Below are 18,221 nucleotides of genomic sequence, written 5' to 3' on the forward strand. Positions count from 1 at the left end.
GTAGTGCAGGAGAGGTGGGAAAAACAGAGGGAGCAGAAAACAGGTATATTGGGTTTGTGTTACGTGCTGACCCTGTTCCTTCTCAGCCTTTGTCTCATCCAGTCCTTATGGCAACCCAAACCAAACCCGTTGCCGTCAAGTCGATTCCAACCCATATCGACCCTATAAGACAGAGTAGAACTACCACATAGGGTTTCCAAGGAGTGGCTGGTGGATTCAGCTGCCGACCTTTGGCTTAGCAGCCATAGTTCTTAACCACTATGCCGCCAGGGCTCCCGTGGCAACCCAGTGAGTTGTATATTACTCTCCTCTCTAGAGGGAAACGAAAGTAAGTCTCATAGAGATACAGCAAATTTCCCAAGGCCACACAGCTAATGCTGCTGCTGCTGCTGCTGCTGCACCTGCTAATGCTGATGACAGAGCTGACATGTATTTATGTGCCAGACACTATTCCAAACACTTTAAATATGTTAACTCATTTAATCCTAACAACTACCCACCAAGTAAATACTATTATTATCCTCATTTTACAGATGAGAACGCCATTACACAGAAAGTTTAAATAACTTCACCAAAGGCTCCTGGCTAGTAAGTGGCAAATTGAGGACTTGAATGAAGACAGTCTTAATCTGGGGTCAGCAAACTTTTTCTATAAAGGGTCATGTAGTAAATAGTTTAGGCTTTCAGATCATACAATTTTTGTCACAAATATTCAACTCTGCCATTGTAGTGCAATATCAGTCATAAAAAAAAAAAACCCAAACCCATTGCTGTTGAGTCGATTCCGACTCATAGCAACCCTATAGAACAGAGTAGAATTGCTCCATAGGGTTTCCAAGGAGTGGCTGGTGGATTCGAACTGCCAACCTTTTGGTTAGCAGCCGAGCTCTTAACCACTGTGCCACCAGGGCTCCAAATCAGCCATAGACAATATGAGTGAGCATGACTGTTCCAATAAAACTTTATTTATGAAAGCAGATGGTACCAACTCCTTGTCTTAACTGCTACATTAAGAGAACAAGGACCTAAAGCATCAAATCTCTCTGAAGAATAAAATAATAATCACAAACAAAAAGTTAAACAATTCTCTGGCCTTTTTTTATGTGATGAGGTATACAATTCATTCAACATTGGTTCAACAAGTATTTACTGAAGGCATACTGTGTACCATGCACCACCCTAAGTGCTTGGGATATACCACTGAGCAAAATAGACAGCAAACACCTCTCCTATGTGAGCTTATCTTCTAGCAGGGTTGGAAAGGGGAGGGGTGATAACTAATAAATATAATACATGGGTGAATTACACAGTATACTAAAAGGAGGTGAGTGCTGTGGAAAGAAATGAAGCAGGGTAAAGACAATATGGAAGCAGAAGAGGGAAGAATAAGGTGGTGAGTATAGGCCTCACTGAGAAGTTGATGTTTTAGCAAAGACTTAAAGGAGGCAAAGGAGTGAGTCATACTGATATCTGGGAGAAGAGCTTTTCAGGCAAAGAGAAGAGCCAGTGCAAAGGCCCGGAGCCGAGAGCATGCCTGATAAGTTCAAGGAAGAGCAACAGTCCACATGGCTCAAGTATACTGCATGGGGCAGGGAAAAGATTAGGCTAAGAGTTAATGGAAGTCCAATCCAACACAAATGGAGGCATGGTGAGGACTAGGCTCTCACTCTCAGAGACATGGACAGCAGAGAAGTGACATGATCTGACTTAGGTAGTAAAAGGATCACTCTGCCTACTGTGTTGTGAATTGACGGAGGGGTCAATGGTTTTAGACTCAGGTTTCCTAGGTTTGAATACTGGTTCAAATACTAACTACCAGTCTGATATCAGGAAGTTAATTAATTTTTCTATGCCTCAGTTTCCACATCCAAAAAATCAAGGTAATAATAGTATTTACCACATAGAGCAATTATGAGCATAAATAAAGAAAAAATTTAGACAAACCTCTAAAGGCAGTTCCAGAGACATAGTGAACACCAAATGAAAATTGGTTACTTTAATGATGATTAGATTTATCTCCCTAATAAACACTGTTTTACTGTAATAAACTGTGATTGTGTGCTTACATATTAATATATGTGTGTACGTGGATTATTAAGTCTCATCTCTACAGCAAGAGCAGAAGCCAGACCCACCTCCAGCGGCACTAACTCTCACAAGGGTAGTGGGAAGTCACCATTGGGAACATTGCCCTTCGGAAGGCCGGGACAGCTTCTGGTATACTTCCCTGGACTTACCAAGCCCCATGAAGAATTGAGATGTTTCCTGAGAAGGGAGGATACCACTGAAGACTGGAGACAGAAAACAATAGGAATATAAACTGCTGATTGTGAAGACAAGGTGTGTAAGCTATCTATTGCTATGTAATAAATTATCCCCAAACTCAGCAGCTTAAAACAATTTTTTTTTTTTTAATTTCCCACAGGTTCTGAGAATCAGAAATCTAAGTGGTTTAGCTGGGTGGCCTAGTTCAGTGTTTCTCATGAGGTTGCAGCAGAGATGCCAGCCAGGGCTGCAGTCATCTGAAGGCTTGACTGGGACTGGAGGATCTGCCGAGGTGACTCACTCACAAGGTGAACTCACTGGAGGCCTCAGTTTCTCTCCATAGGGCTGCTTGAGTGTCCTCACAACATGGCAGGTGGCTTCCCCTGGAACAAATGACCCCAGAGAACACGGGGAGGAAGCTGCAATGCTTTTTATGATCTATGCTCAGAAGTGACACACCATCCCTTCCACCATATAAAACGTTCACTGGAGGCAAGTTACTAAGTCCGGCCACCCTCAAGGGGAACGGAATTAAGCTCCACTTCTTAAAGGATGGAGTATCAAAGAATTTGTGGACATATTTTAAAACCACCACACATAGTATATGAGTTAGAGGTAAAGTAACATCTTTAGGTAGTGCCAAAGTTTGATTTCAGAAAGTTTAAAACTCTCATACAAGCATAGAGTGACCACATCTCAAAGATTTATTATTGTTAATAGATGAGGGAACCAGCAGGGTGATAAGGCTGATTCAAAGGACAGGTCAGGGAACAGAGGTTTATATGATCCGTCAGGAAAGAAATGCTGAAATAGGTTGGTTAAGTTAGACCAAAAAACTGCTTAATAAATTACAAGGCAACAAAACTGCATCCTTTGGGGCTGTCTTTTCTATCAGAGATAAGTTGCAATTCATCGATTTATCTCTTAGTTCACGTCTAACTTCACAGTCTGGGACCTAATCAGTAGTCAGTAGCATCAAACAAAGGTACATTTCCTAGAGAATGAAATAATTGTTGGTGGGACCTATTTGACAAAGTCCCAGTGTGAGTGACATTGAAGGCTTATGGAGTCATCATTTTGTTTTATTTTCAAGTTTGGAGACTTTTTCTTAACAGATTTGTTTTAATTTCCCAACTTTCACCTTAGCTCATTCAGCATCTCTCCTTCCATTCATCATTTAAGCACATTGCGGAATAGACAGAGCCTACAGAGATATCCCGGTGCCCTCAGCAAGCTCACCCCATCTCTGGCTGTGTACAGACATCATCCTTTATTAGGCAGAAAGTGGAAAATGCTTTATTAGACTCCTCAGTAGTGTCCTGTGGGCACATGAGTGCATTCACTGGGGTCAGGGAATCAGGAAAGGCAGCCTGAAGGAGATGGCATTTTAGCTTTTTTAGGTGAAACAATATTCACTTCTCCTATAATTACCTTACTAACAAAAACCTATTTACTTAAAACTACTTTGCCTATAGGTCACCACTTTTGGGAGGTTTTTTGTTTTATTTTTTTTGGAACTGTGTCAGTGATCAATTTATGGTTGATTTAATAATTTTGTGTAAGGTAACTCCTACACTAATTTTATTTTGCTGAAAGGTGCTTATCACAGTCATGGCGTTATGTGAATGATTTTATATCCTTTGAGCAACTTGATATTTTATTTTATTAATTTTTGAACAATTTAAATCCTTTTTAACCTATACGTTTGAATACTATTTCTTTAAAATTTATCTTTAACAATAAATAGCTTTCAATGGTAGTCAAGACATAATTAAATTGATCTTTACACACAGATCCTTACCGTTAATTAGGATCCATTACAGAGAGTACATGGAGGTATTAAAACTGCAAGAATTATTTTACAATCAAATATTATTTCATCAATTAGGTATTGTCATTGTTGTTGTTAGGTGTCATTGAGTCAGTTTTGACTCATAGCAACCCTATGTACAACAGAACAAAACACTGCCTGGTCCTGCATCAACCTCACAATGGTTGTTATGCTTGAGCCCATTGTTGCAGTCACTGTGTCAATCCATCTTGTTGAGGGTCTTCTCTCTTTCAGTGACTCTCTACCTTACCAAGCATAATGTCCTTCTCCAGGGACTGACCCTTCCTGATAACAAGTCCAAAATATGTGAGACCAAGTCTTGTCATCTTTGCTTCTAATGAGAATTCTTGTTGAACTTCTTCCAAGACAGATTTGTTTGTTCTTCTGGCAGTCTGTTACTTTGACAGGGTGCACCTGACCCAAGCCATCGTATTTTCAATCACCTCATATGCATGCAAAAGCTGGACAGTGAATAAGGAAGACCGAAGAAGAATTGATACTTTTGAATTATGGTGTTGGTGAAGACTATTGAACATACCATGTACTGCCAGAAGAATGAACAGGTCTGTCTTGGAAGAAGTAGAGCCAGAATGCTCTTTAGAAGAGAGATGAGACTTCGTCTCACATGCTTCGGACATGTTATCAGAGGGACTAGATCCCAGAAAAGGACATCATGCTTGGTAAAGTAGAGGGTCATTGAAAGAGAGGAAGACCTCAGCGAGATGGATTGACATGTGGCTGCAACAACGGGCTCAAGCATAGCAATGATTGTGAGGATGATGCAGGATTGCACAGTGTTTTGTTCTGTTGTACATAGGGCCACTATAAGTGGGAACTGACTCAATGGCACCAGCAACAATAACAAGCAGAGAAAAAAGTGTTGTCATTGGCTTTCTGATCATGCACTCACAGAAGACATCTCCATGTTTCTCTTTTAGCTAATCTGGATTTTCAGGTTTTTCTACAATGAATATGTAGCCCAAACAACTTCTAGGCAGGAGAGTTCCACCTCCAGCATCTCCCATAGACATGGCAAAGGGAGGAAGGAAAGAAGGAAGAAAGTAAAGAAGAAAGGGAGGGAGGGGTGAAAGAGAGAGGGCAGGAAGGAGGGAAGGTAGGAGAGGAAGAAGGAGGGAGAAAAAGGGGTCATTTTAAAAGTTGTTTAAACCCTGGGCTGCTATTGGTTCTGACTCCCTTGGGTCTGGAAGCACCTGGTGGCCCAGGAGCTGCGTGCTCAAGGAGAGCTGGAAAGTCCCATGGAAGTTCTTCAGAACTGCTGTAAAGAGATTGTCTCCAAAGTTTCCCTCCTCAGAGAAATAAGGAGCAGCAGGTGATTCTGGAGGCTTTAGGGCAGCGTGAAATCACTCTGGAAAGACCTGCTCCTCCCCAGTTTGTGGCAGTTTCAGGGCCCCTCCTTAATGCATACTTAAAAGAGCTGAGACATCCTCAGAGGAGCCGCTGACATTACAGACTCTGGCCAGGAGAAAGGAAGATTTCAGGTGTCCTTTGGGGAGCTTTGTTTCCTCTTTCTCAGCAGCACTGGGCTGCCTCCTGATACCAGACCCAGAATCCCCCGCTGTGTGCAGGCTGCTTATGTGCACAGAGGCTCGCGAGCCTACTTGCTACTCAGCTCCTGGCAGCTCAGCCCTAAGGCTTTCTGTTATTTATTTCAAAATAGAGGCATCTACATATACACTGTGAAGCTCAAGATGGTCCTGAGTAGGGTGCTGTGCTTCCGGTGAGTATTCAGCCTCTGACGTGGTGGTGTCCTCCGGGGAGAGTCTGGGTAGACCTGTTATCCAGCCTTGTGAGGCAGGAGTGGGCTGCAGTTGTCCTGAGTTGTGGCTGTCACAGCTGGTACAGGTAGCTGGAAAGTTGTAAGTGACACCTCCCTGCCTTAGAGACATCCTTTCTGCCTTCTTCAGCTTGAAGTAGGCCACTTCTTGGGAGTTCCTTGATGCTGAGGAGGTACAAGTGAACCACCCAGCCCAGAGCTGAAGCGTAGGCTATCTGTAACGAGAATGTATCTGGAAGTCAGGAGAACTGGCTTAGAACGCTGCTATTGCCACTCACCTCGATGAACTGATGTCAGCCCAAATGTTCTGTGCCACTGCCTCCTTGATTCCCTTTGCAGTTAAAAAAAACAAGTCACTCAATCTGTCTGTCCACTAGCATGTACTGAGCCAGTTACTCTGCGATGCTCTGGATTTTACAACAGAGAATGAGACTTGTCCTTGTTCTTACTGAACTCAGAGTCTAGTATACCTATTGCCGTCGAGTCAATTCCAAGTCATAGCAACCTATAGAACAGAGTAGAACTGCCCCATAGGGTTTCCTGGAAACCTTGGTAAATTCAAACTGCTGACCTTTTGGTTAGCAGCCTGAGCTCTTAACCATTTCACCACCAGGCCTCTGAGTCTAGTATAGCATTTCCCAAAGTGTGTTCTATGAAATCCGAGTCCTATGAGATGTCTTCTGCAATGAAGCTCCTTGGTCATATAATGTGGGAAATGCTGTTTTCTGTGGCTCGTTACTAAAAACTATAGTGCATTTCAGCACATTAGTGACTTTGAGCCATTGTGAAGTAAAGAGACTTGCTTAACTGTGTTTAACCGAACATTGAACCAATTTGTACACAGCATGCTTTTTGTCTCCTTTATATTACATCCAGAGAAACTCACTTTAGGATACATCTTTCACCTCACAAGAGACTAGAAAATCAACTGAGATCATAGACGGACAATTTTTGAAAAGTAAAATGAAAGATTTTAAATCTGAAGAAATTCCTCACTTAGTAGGGAATTCTATGTCTTGATGACATCAGTATAATTATAAGAATCAGGTTTTAATCTGAGGTAGTCCTGGGCATTATCTAACCTATAGACTTAGTGGGAAAGAGACCCGTCTGTTGTGACTCAGTAAAGGTGGCAGAATTGCAACGAGAACCCAGGTCTCTGACTCTTGATCCAGTTTCTTCTCCAACATAACACACCGAGGTGATTGGTTGGTATAGAAAAGACTGAATAGGATAAAGAAGCAAACCCTAGTCTCAGATGGGAGGCTGTGGGATGGGTCCTGTTGGTAAAGTTCGATCCCAGCAGGGCTAGGAGAGAAGACTGAGAGGGAGGAGAGAGAGACAAAATGCCTGAGATTGGATGACTCTCTGGAGCCCAGAAATGGGAGTGCCAGTCCCCACAACAGTCTCACCCAATTGTGATGTTTCAGAATGAAGGATGCGTCACTGAAGGTGCTCTACGTGCATGAGAACCAGCTTCTGGCCGGAGGGCTGCATGCTGGGAAGGTCATTAAAGGTTGGTGGCACAAAACAACCCTACTGCCCTAGGTCTCTGCACACTCTAAGGGGAGGGGCTGAAGAGGGCTTAGAATCCTCATGCAAATGAGCACAGGGCTGTGGGCCCCGGGCCTGATGCATTAGACTTGGCATCACCGAAGCAGGCTCTGAGCAAGAATAAGAAAGTGAGGACACGGGTTTCAGTGCAGAGGTGGGAGCATCTTCCCAGAGGAATGTTTTGGCAATCCAGGGTAGGCGGACTTTGGTCATGAGCAGCCATTTCCCAGGGAGCCAGTGCTGAGGCCTGCAGTCAGGTTCTCTATGTCCTTATACACACATAGGGGTGGGTTTCTGCCCCTCCATCCTGGCTCCCCTCTACCCTCTGAGGGTTCTTGGTTTCTCAGAATATTGGGACACAGAGAGTGGTGGTACCTCCTGGCCTTGTGCTTACTCTGCCCCCCACACTGTGACAGTGACTACTTTCTAGAATGGGGTACCCCTGCTCACCTATGACACTCTCACCTGGCACTGATGCACACTGATGCTAGGCTGTGTGTAGCTGGGGGGAGTGGTGGTAGAGCGATGGATGAGACCCTCCTCTGGCCTCAGGAATCTCACAGGAAGGCAGAAAGATGTCCAAACAATTGTAACGGGAGGCTGAACAAGGCAAGGAGCAGAAAAGAGGGGAGAGAGCTGTAGTACATTAAAAAGGTGTCGGGGGTTAAAGAAGACTTAAGCAGGGCCTGCAAGGTGAGGAAGATTTTATCCTAAACAAGGGGATGGACTAGGAGCAGCTACAGTGTGCTTGTGGGCCTCTATGTTCATTCTGGACTAGCTGGCAAGAAATCCCCTTCCCCAGGCCTGACACAACAGGATGGATGCTACGAGACTTTCGTTCTGCCTAGCCTAGGACAGGATTTCTCACACCGGTCCTGCTCCCCAAAATTCAGGGCTGGGAAGAGGGGAGGCAAGGGTAGCCAAGATCCCCACATCCGGCCTCCTTCCTGTAGGTGAGGAGATTAGTGTTGTCCCCAATCGGTCGCTGGACACCAGGCTTTCGCCAGTCATCCTGGGCATCCAAGGAGGGAGCCAGTGCCTGTCGTGTGGGACGGGAAAAGAACCAACTCTGAAACTAGAGGTGAGTCCTGTCGGGACATCCTCCCCATCTGGCGACTAAATCAACAGGCACTGAGCCCACTTAGGCCATATGTCTTGCAGCTGAAGAGCCTCCCTAGAGAATGCCTTGCGGGATTTGGTTAGTTGTAGCTCTGCCTCCCCTCTCGAACACTGCCCAGTCCCTCTGCACGGCTCTGCTCCACTATCCCTGCCCCTCACTTATGTTGCCCCTCTGCCAATAGCCAGTGAACATCATGGAGCTCTACCTCAGTGCTGAAGAGTCCAGGAGTTTCACCTTCTACAGGAGGGACACGGGGCTCACCTCCAGCTTCGAGTCGGCTGCCTACCCGGGCTGGTTCATCTGCACTGTGCCTGAAGCAGACCAGCCCCTGAGACTCACCAAGCTCCCTGAGTATGTCGGCTGGGATGCCCCCATTACAGACTTCTACTTCCAGCCGTGTGACTAGGGCAGTGTGTCCCACAACTCCCTGGGCAAGGCCAGCTTGGGCAGGGGCTGGAGGAGGAGACCCATGGCCACCACTCCCCCTCTGCTGTCACTGCCCCCACCTCTGACTGGGCATAGGGCCATGCTCCCACCTCTGCTCCCTAGTTTAGGTAAATTCTCCTGAGATTTGGGGCTCCATCCACAGTTTCCTTCCCTGCTGTGGAATCTTGTGAAAACCACATGGGATGAACCGGGAGTAACACAACAGAATCTCCAAGGGCCAGGGTGGGGGGAATGGTGGGAATTGTTTATACTTAATAGTAACTTGGAGTCCCTGGGTGGCGCAAATGGTTAATGTGCTTGGCTGCTAACTGAAAAGTTAGAGGTTCGAGTCTACCTAGCGGCACCTGGGAAGAAACGATGGGTGATCTACTTCCAAAAAATCAGCCATTGAAAACCCTATGAACACAGTTCTATTCTGACACACATAGGGTGGCCATGAGTAGGAGACTCTACGGCAAATGTTGCTTTTTGTAATGGTATACACAGAGCCCAGAACCCTATAAGCGAGCCTGTCTATAGTTGAGCCCTGTTGCCAACAGGTCCCCACAGAGGTTCTGTCATTCATCATTGTGCAGGAGACGGAGGGTGGGTCATCAGTCCAGCCCCTTCCCTTTAATTCTGCTGCCATCACATCCTTTTTCCATCTTTGCCAAGGAGATACTGGACTTTATCCTCTAGCCATGGGCATGAGAGGGTGGTGGTGCCAGAGGAAATGGCTCCAGCTTAGAAGACAGAAGATACATTCTTGAAGCCCAAAGTACAATTAAAATCCCAGATGCTTGTCTGTATTCTCATGGAAAGATGCTCATGTCACCTTACGTGAGAAGAGCGTGTTATAAGGTAACAACATATTATTTAATTAAATTTCAGTTAAAAAAAGAAAAGCTCCTATCTATAGATTTCTACATAAAGAAAAGTCTGGAAGGGTATATTTAAATTTTAGCAATGTTGGGGTGGTGTTATTATAGACGATTTTTCTTTCATTTATCTGTATTTTCTACAATGAAGATAGAGTACTTGTATAACAATAATAAAAAATAAATTAATCCTGAGGTAAGCAGAGTGGACATCATGTTTCTGATTGGCCTCACCTCCCACTTTCCCAGAGTGAAATTCAAATTGAATTGAGCTCTTCTGCTCTGATCTGCAGCAGCAGAGTTCAGAAAACAGATCTTAGCAAAGCGACTGAGAAAGAGGATGTGATGGGTTAGTATGGCTGGAGTCTCATGTGTATGGAATTTACAGGAAAAAAAAAAGTCCTATATTTTGACCTGGAGATTCCAAGGTATGAGAGTCAGTTTCCAAGATGACTGTCAATGATTCCTGTCTCTTGGTATTCATACCTGATTTGTCACCTCCCACATTGTACCAGAGTTTGTCTGGGTGACCAATAGAATATGGCAGAAGTGATGGCATGCCACTTCTGTAATTAGGTTATAAAATATGCTGTGGTTTCTGTCTTGGGCTCTCTCTCTGTCTGCCTCTTGAATCACTCACTCTGGGGGAAACCAGCTGCCATGTTGTGAGCAGACCTATAGAGAGAGCCATGCGGTGAAGATGTGAAGCCTCCTGCCAACAGCCACATTAATGAGCTTGGAAGCAGATCCTCTAGCTCCAATAAAGGCTTCAGATGATGGCAGCCCAGGAGTCTGCAACTTCAGGAGAAGCTTTGAGTCAGAATCACTAGATAAGCTGTTCCCAGATTCCTGACTCTCAGAAACTGTGTCAGATAATAAATGTTTGTTGTTTTAAGCTGCTAAGTTTTGGGGTAACTTGTTATGCAACAATAAATAACTAATACACAGTGAAAAGGCAATAGATGCATTTTTTTTTTATTACTGAAATTTTCTCTAATATTTTTATTTTCCTTCCCAAAGTGAACAACTGTCTCTTTATTTCCCCAAGTGTTCTCTTTCAAAGTTACTCATACTAAATTTGTTGAGTATTTTATGTTTGCATGAAGCTTAAATCTTTCTTGACTGTCTTTGCACCTTCAGTCATATGTGCCAGGGACAGTGTCTCCACAGTCTCTACCTAAGCTCTAGTAGAGGGACCCATATCTGAGCCTTAGGTACTCTACATTCACCAATAAGACCAGCTAGGCAGATTCAAAATCTGCTGAGGGACTGTCAAGGACGTGGCCAGGCCAGAAGGGGCTGCCTCTGTGGGTCTTAGCAGCTTCAGCTTAGATGCAGCTTAAGTCACTGGGCATCAAGCAGCACAACTCCTACCACTGGCCTCTCAAGGCTGAAGTGAGCACAAGTTACAGGCTCCAAGCTGTGTTTCTGCATACACAGTTCATATTTTCTCTTTTCCCACATGCCCAGACATAGTCTCATGATGCTCCCTCTGCTTTTGAACCCTTCACACATCTTCTCTGCCTAGAGAAATCTTTAATCTTTCAAGATGCTGTTAAGATGTCACCCCCTCCAAGAGCCTTCTTTTTTGAGTTGAGATCTCTGGTCATCTTCTCTAATAATGCTTTATGCACATCTTGACGGTAGCCTCCCACAATGTATAAGTTGACTCGGAGTCCATGGCCCCTGGGATGAGCTCAATGTCGAGGGTGCATTATTTTGTTTCCTAACCCCTAGTATAGTGCTTGGCAAATAATTGAAACTCAGTGAGTATAGAATCTGGAAACTATTTCTCCATCCTAGAATATTATCTTCCTCTCCTCCACCCAGCTAAACAGATCAACACTTTAGGGAGCAGCTTAAATTCCACATCATGCTCGAAGGTCTCTCCAGACTAAAATTATTGCTTCATTATTTGTGGGATGATATGGTTCAAAAGGCTTTAGCAGGAATGAGATATGGATAAGTCTTATGGCTGGTTTCTCCGGAGACTCCTGACTAATATACTTTGGTACTGACAGGGGTACCAGAGGAACAGGATCTTAAGAATGAGTTTCTGAATTGTTTCTGGGGCTTCTTCAACTGGGTCTTGAATCTGACTAGATTTAAACGCGCGAAAGACTCTATTTCCAGCAGTAAAGTGGGCACTAGTAGTCCACGCTGTGATGTGGCAATAGAGATTTGCAAAATATCAGTATTGGATTGCTGTTGTTGGTTGCCATCGAGTTGCTTCTGACTCATGGAGAACCCATGTGCATCAGAGCAGAAGTGTACTCCATAGGATTTTCAATGGCTGATATTTTGGAGTAGATCATTAGGCCTTAGGTGACTCCTAATAAAATACTTATAAGAAACAAGGTTCTGGGTGATCATGTATTTGATACCTTAGAATATTTTTGTTAAACTAATGAGTATAATAACATTGGCTGTCTGCTTCTAATTTTGTTGGACAAAATAGAGAAATAAAAAGTTGAGTTCAGGACTACAAATTTCCAGCTCAAGCACCACATAAATGACCTGAAAGCTTATACGTGTGCCCTGAAAAAAAAAACACACAAAAACTTTAAGTCTTGTAGCCACAAATCTAGATTGCTGAAAACCAGTATCATCTCACAAGTGACGGAATTACAACACCAATTAAATTCTCAGCCTTACATGGGGTCTGATGTTTAAGTGAGGGCACTGATTAGAAAGGAATGGAATCCTGAAAATTGGAATGAGGGCATATGGGCAGATCCTGAAGAAGTTGGTGGACATTGAAACTCTAAATTCTGCAGAGTAGTCTACTTTTCCAGGAGAAGAAGCTCTTCCATTCCTGTCTAAGGAAATTCACTCTGCTTTGCCTGGGGCAACTGTAATGACCTTCCCTGAGGCAGATACCTTGAAAGAAACTGCTGATTGTCCTCAGGGCCCGTCCTATAGCCCCTCTTTGCTTCTAGACTAATAACTAGACTCAAGTCCCAGTAGGCCCAGAAAGGTGAGGGGCAAAGTGTGACTCATGAGGAAGTACACTACACTCCAAAGGAACTAAGTGATTTTTCTAATTTATAAGATAAAATCTGGGTAATATGTGCGGGTATGGATATTAAGGGTGTAGGATAATAGTGGAAGGAACATAAAGTTGAATCAGGTTGAAGTGACTGATATGGGCCCACTAAGCAGAGATTTTGAATTCAATGTTTCAGCTCAAGGGATTAGAAATCCCTCTGTTTGTTTATTTGGTTAGCTAAAACATGGACCAAAATGTGACCTATATGAACTGAAATTGAAATGTCAGAACTGCTTTAGTAGAAAAAATTATACAAAGCTTTAGTGAGTGCAGCGTGATGGATTACTTTTGTGTGGCTTTTCTAGTCATGGTCTTAATAACTCTTGCCAAGGTGATTGGACTGGACTGTGTAACAGGGTAATCCAAGGGGATTGGTCAGTTTTGCCTTAAAAGAGAGACAATTCCTGAGCAGAGAGAAGAATCCTACCACCATCAAGGAAGAATAGCCAGGAGCGGAGAGTGCATCTGTTGGACCTGGGATCCCTGCACTGAAAGCTCCTGGAAGAAGGAGACCGAGAAAGAAAGTGAGCTATAACCTTGAGGATGATGAGAAGCGGTGACAAGAGAGACCTAGCAGCAGGAGACGGCATGATGGGCTTCCTGGTCCACAGAGAGAGAAAGCTGAGTGCCCTTTGGCAGAGTTCAAGGGCCGGGGGAGGCATGTCTATGAGCGCAGCTGGGGAGAGGCTGTCCTGATGGAAGAACTGTATCCTGAGTGTTCCTGAGACTGAACTGTAACTGTTACTTCCCTAATGAACCCCATAATCATAAGTATGGTCTGTGACTTTTGTGTGGCCATTGCAATGAACTATCGAACCCAGTAGAGAGTGCTGTGGGAGGGATGGTTGGTGTCAAAGATGGCAAAGAAAGGAGGCTTGTCTGGCCTCCACCTCATGGGAGTCAGCCTTGTGCTGTTGATCTTGCTTCTTCTTTCCCCTTGTGAAGTTAGAGGAGGTCAGACACCACCCCCCACACCATTTTTATAGGGAGATTAGAATGTTACAGTGGATTTATCATGTAAGACTGCTCACCTACCCCAGGAGTGTCCAGAGGACACACCTATAAACAAAAGTGAGGAACAAATTAGTAAAGGGAGCCCCACCATCCTTGAAGAGCTCTGTTGTATCTCTCCTCTGTAGGTCAGCTATTACAATGAGAACTGCTGCCACTGAATAGGAAAACATAAATGCAAGGGGATAATGGGATTCGTGGGGGGCAGCAGCCAAGTAGCAGCACTTAATTACTGTACAAGGTGGATATTGTTTCCATAATGGACAGCAGACTCAAATCAATAATCAGAATAGTCTGACTTGCAGGGACCAAAGGCATTGTCTAGTTGATCATGGTGTCTCTAGAAGTTAAATAGATGGGAATTCTACTAAATTCTTACTTGATCTATATAAGTGGAAGAGTTCTAGGTCAAGAAAACATAAGTTTAAGTTGAATCATCAAAACAGAGAGTCATGACTCTTAATTCAATTCTCAGACTTGAGCTAGTTTACAGGCCCAGAATCGTTTGAATGGAGTGGAGGCCAGGTCACCTTGAAGAAGGACCCTGCTACACTGCTAAAAATTTATACTGTTAATCTTTCTCCAAGCTTCCCCTAAAGGGAAGTTACCAGTGTGACTGTGAATTGGGGAAAAGGAAATAATCAGACTTTTTGGCAATTACTGGACACTGGCTCTGAACTGACACTAATCCCAGGAAATCCAAAATGTCACTGTGGTGTACCAGTAGAGTCTAAACTTATGGAGGTAAGAAGATTAATGGATCTTTAGCTCAAGCCCATTTCATAGTGGGTCCAGTGGATCCCAAAGCCCATCCTGTTTATTTTTTTAGTTTTTGAATGCTTCTGTCAAAACTACCATCTGTGGACTTACAGAATGTCTTATCCAACATAATGATCTATTACAGATTGAATTGTGTCCCCCCAAAATATGTTTTATAAATCCTAACCCCTAGACCTGTGGCTATAATCCCATTTGGGAATGGGTTTTCTTTGTTAAGTCAATGAGGCAGTATTAGTGTAGTGTGTGTCTTAAGTCAATCTCTTTTGAGATATAAAAGACCAGATTAAGCAAGCAAACAAACACAAATGAAGCAGAAGATACACACTGCATGGTCGCCAAGGAACCTAGGAATAGAAGCTGAAAAGAGACAAGGACCTTCTCCCAGAGAAGACAGAGAAAGCCTTCCCCTAGAGCTGGCACCCTGAATTCAGACTTCTAGCCTCCTAAACTGTGAGAAGATAAATTTCTGTTTGTTAAAGCCACCCACTTGTGGTATTTCTGTCACAATAACCCCAGATAACTAAGACAGAATTTGGTACTGAGGAGTGGGGTGTTGCTCTAACAGATATCTAAAAGGTGGAAGTGGTTTTGCAATTGGGTAATGAGTAGAATCTGGAGAAATTTTCATGTGGTTCATAGTAAGGTTCTAGAAAAGACTGTTGGTAGAATTATGACATCAAAGGTAATTCTGGTGAGGTCTCAGAAAGAAGTGAGGACAGCTATAGAGAAAGCCTCCATCATCTTAGAAAATGCATAATGCAGAATGTTGCTAGAAATGTGGACATTAAATGTGCTTCTGGTGATATTTTAAAAGGAAATGAACATGTGATTGGATGATGGAGAAAGGGCACTGCTTTTTATGCAGTGACAAAGAACTTGTCTAAATTATTGTTCAAATATTTGGCAGAGGGTAGAACTTGTAATTGATGAACTTCAGTATTTGGCTGAGGAGATTTCTCAGCAAGACCTTAAAGGTGCAAAGTAGTTTCTCCTTGCAACTTACAGTAGAATGTGGAAGGAAAGAGACGAACTTAAAAATGAACTGTGCAAAATGAAACCAGAACTAAAAGATTTGGAAAATTCTATTGTACAAACTAAGGAAGGACATATGCCCTAAAACTCTCACCAAGGACATGATAACTCAGTCTTTTGTTAAACAGGTTAAGCCTGTTACTGACGGACCCATTTAACCAAAGCAAAAATCCTGTCAGCTTAGACTGAAAGGGGAAAGACAGTAGGAAATAAAAGAAAGCTACCTGCCACCTGGAATTCTATAGGTAGGGAATGGCCAATTGAATTACTTGGTTCCAAACATCTGTTGGCCTCCAAGAAAAGAAAAAGACCATCCCTGGAGCAGTTTGGAGATCGGCAGAACTGTTGGAAGGAGCACGGGAAGCAGGGCTGCCTCAGTTTCAAAGGGTGGAACCATAGTCTCCGAGGTTTCAAAGGGTGGAGCCATGGTCTCCTGGGTTTCAACAACTATAGCTACAGCTTCCTAAGTTTTAAGCAAAGTAGAGGATTTGTTTGTTTTCCAGAGTTAAGCAATCCAGGACTGCCACAGCAGTGCCACAACACAAGCAGATCTGTGAGCTCTTTCCCCTTCTCTATTTAGTCATTCTTGGCAAGATGGCTGCTCCACTTCCAACACTGAATCTCTATTTTAGACAGAGCTTCCTAGGTTTTAAAGAGTTATGTCTCCACCACCTCAGTTCCAGAGAGTGGGGTTGCCATTCAGGTAGGCCAAGAGGAAGAGCCACCACCCAAAACTGAGGGGGGCAGGGCTGCCATGCCCAAGGTGCAGGAGAACAGAGCCTGCCAGTGGGGTTGCCACTCAGATGGACTAGAAGAATGGGGCCGCCCAAAGCCAAAGGAGAAAAATTTTCTTCCCAGTGGGCCTGGAAGGTGGTGCTGAAGCTCAGAACTCAGGGGCCTCCACCCAGCATCCAGGGAGTGTAGCCAACACCCAGAGTCTGGAGGGTGGGGCCATTGCACAGATGGTCCTGGGAAACAGAGGATTATTTTCAAACCTTGAGAATCAATGTAATGTATTCTGCTAGGTTTTGGGCTTTCTTGGTGCCTGTTATTTCTTCTTTCCCTCCAATTGTAATGGAAATGTCTACCTTGTGCTTGTTCAACCATTGTACTTTGGAAGCAGACAACTTGTACTCTAGATTTCACAGGTTCATAGGCCAAGAAGAATTTTGCCCCAGGATGGAATATGCCGAAAGTCTCACCTACATTTGATTTAGATGATTCAGAAGATGAGATTTTGGACTTGGAGCTGATTTAAGACTTTTGGAATGAAGTGATGGGGTGAATATGTTTTGCATATGAGAAGGACATGAATTTTTGGGGACCAAAGGATGAAATGTTATAGATTGAATTGTGTCCCCTGAAAACATGCGTTGTAAATCCTAACCCCTATACCTGTGGTTATAATCCCATTTGGGAATGGGCTTCTTTTTATGTTAATTAGGCAGTATTAGTGTAGGGTGTGTTTTAAGTCAATCTCTTTTGAGATCTAAAAGAGCAGACTAAGCAATCAAGCAAGCACAAACAAGGGGAAGATATATACCATATGATCACCAACGAACCTATTAATAGAAGCTGAAAAGAGACAAGGACCTTCCTCCAGAACAGAGAGAGAGAGATCCTTCCCTTAGAGGTGACACCCTGAATTTGGACTTGTAGCCTCCTAAACTGTGAGAAAATAAGTTTCTGTTTGTTAAAGTCACTCACTTGTGGTATTTCTGTTATAGCAACAGTAGATAACTAAAAGAATGTTCCATACAGCATTGCCTCAGATCAAGGAAGTCGCTTCACAGCAAATGATGTGGTAATGGCCACATGGAATTATGGAATTCACTGGCCATACTATGCTCTCCTTTATTCTGTAGCAGCCATCTTGATAAACACTGAATGATCTTTTTTAAGACTTAATTATGGTACCAGCTGGTGGCAATACGTTGCAGGGCTGGGGCATTGTTCTTCAGGAGGCTGTATATGCTCTAAATCAGCATGCAATATATGGTGCTGTTTATCCCATAGCTAGGATTTTTGGGCCCAGGAATTAAGAGGTGGAAATGGGAGTAATGCCGCACACTATTACCCCTGGTGATCCACTAGCAAAATTTTTGCTTCCTGTCCCTGAGATCTTATGGTCTGCTGGAATAGAGGTCTTAATTCCAAAGTAAAGAATACTTCCACCAGGAGACACCACAATGATTCCTTTGCAGTGGAAGTTAAGAGTACTATTCAGTATTAGGGCTTCTCATGCTTCTGAATAAACAGACAAAGAAGGGAGTTACTGTACTGAATGGTGTAACTGATGCTGATTACCAAGGGGAAACTGGATTGTTATTACACAATAAAGGTAAAGAAGAGTATGTCTGGAATACAGGAGATCCTTTAGGGTGTTTCTTAGCACTACTATGCCCTGTGATTAAAGTCAATGGAAAACTATAATAATGCAATTCAGGCAGGACTACTAATGGCCCAGACCCTTCAGAAAT

General features: G+C 43.6%; 1 protein-coding gene across 1 annotated transcript; it reads left to right on the forward strand.

The window, feature by feature from the left end:
- Window positions 1–5,805: 5,805 nt before the first annotated feature.
- On the forward strand, window positions 5,806–8,971 carry IL36RN (interleukin 36 receptor antagonist). The gene is made up of 4 exons (XM_004388865.1): window positions 5,806–5,834; window positions 7,322–7,407; window positions 8,399–8,526; window positions 8,747–8,971. Exons 1-4 carry the CDS (start codon window positions 5,806–5,808, stop codon window positions 8,969–8,971), a joined length of 468 nt encoding a protein of 155 aa, XP_004388922.1.
- The last annotated feature ends 9,250 nt before the right edge of the window (window positions 8,972–18,221 follow it).

The sequence above is a fragment of the Trichechus manatus genome, unplaced genomic scaffold (assembly GCF_000243295.1).
Source record: "Trichechus manatus latirostris isolate Lorelei unplaced genomic scaffold, TriManLat1.0 scaffold00219, whole genome shotgun sequence".
Taxonomy (NCBI): domain Eukaryota; kingdom Metazoa; phylum Chordata; class Mammalia; order Sirenia; family Trichechidae; genus Trichechus; species Trichechus manatus.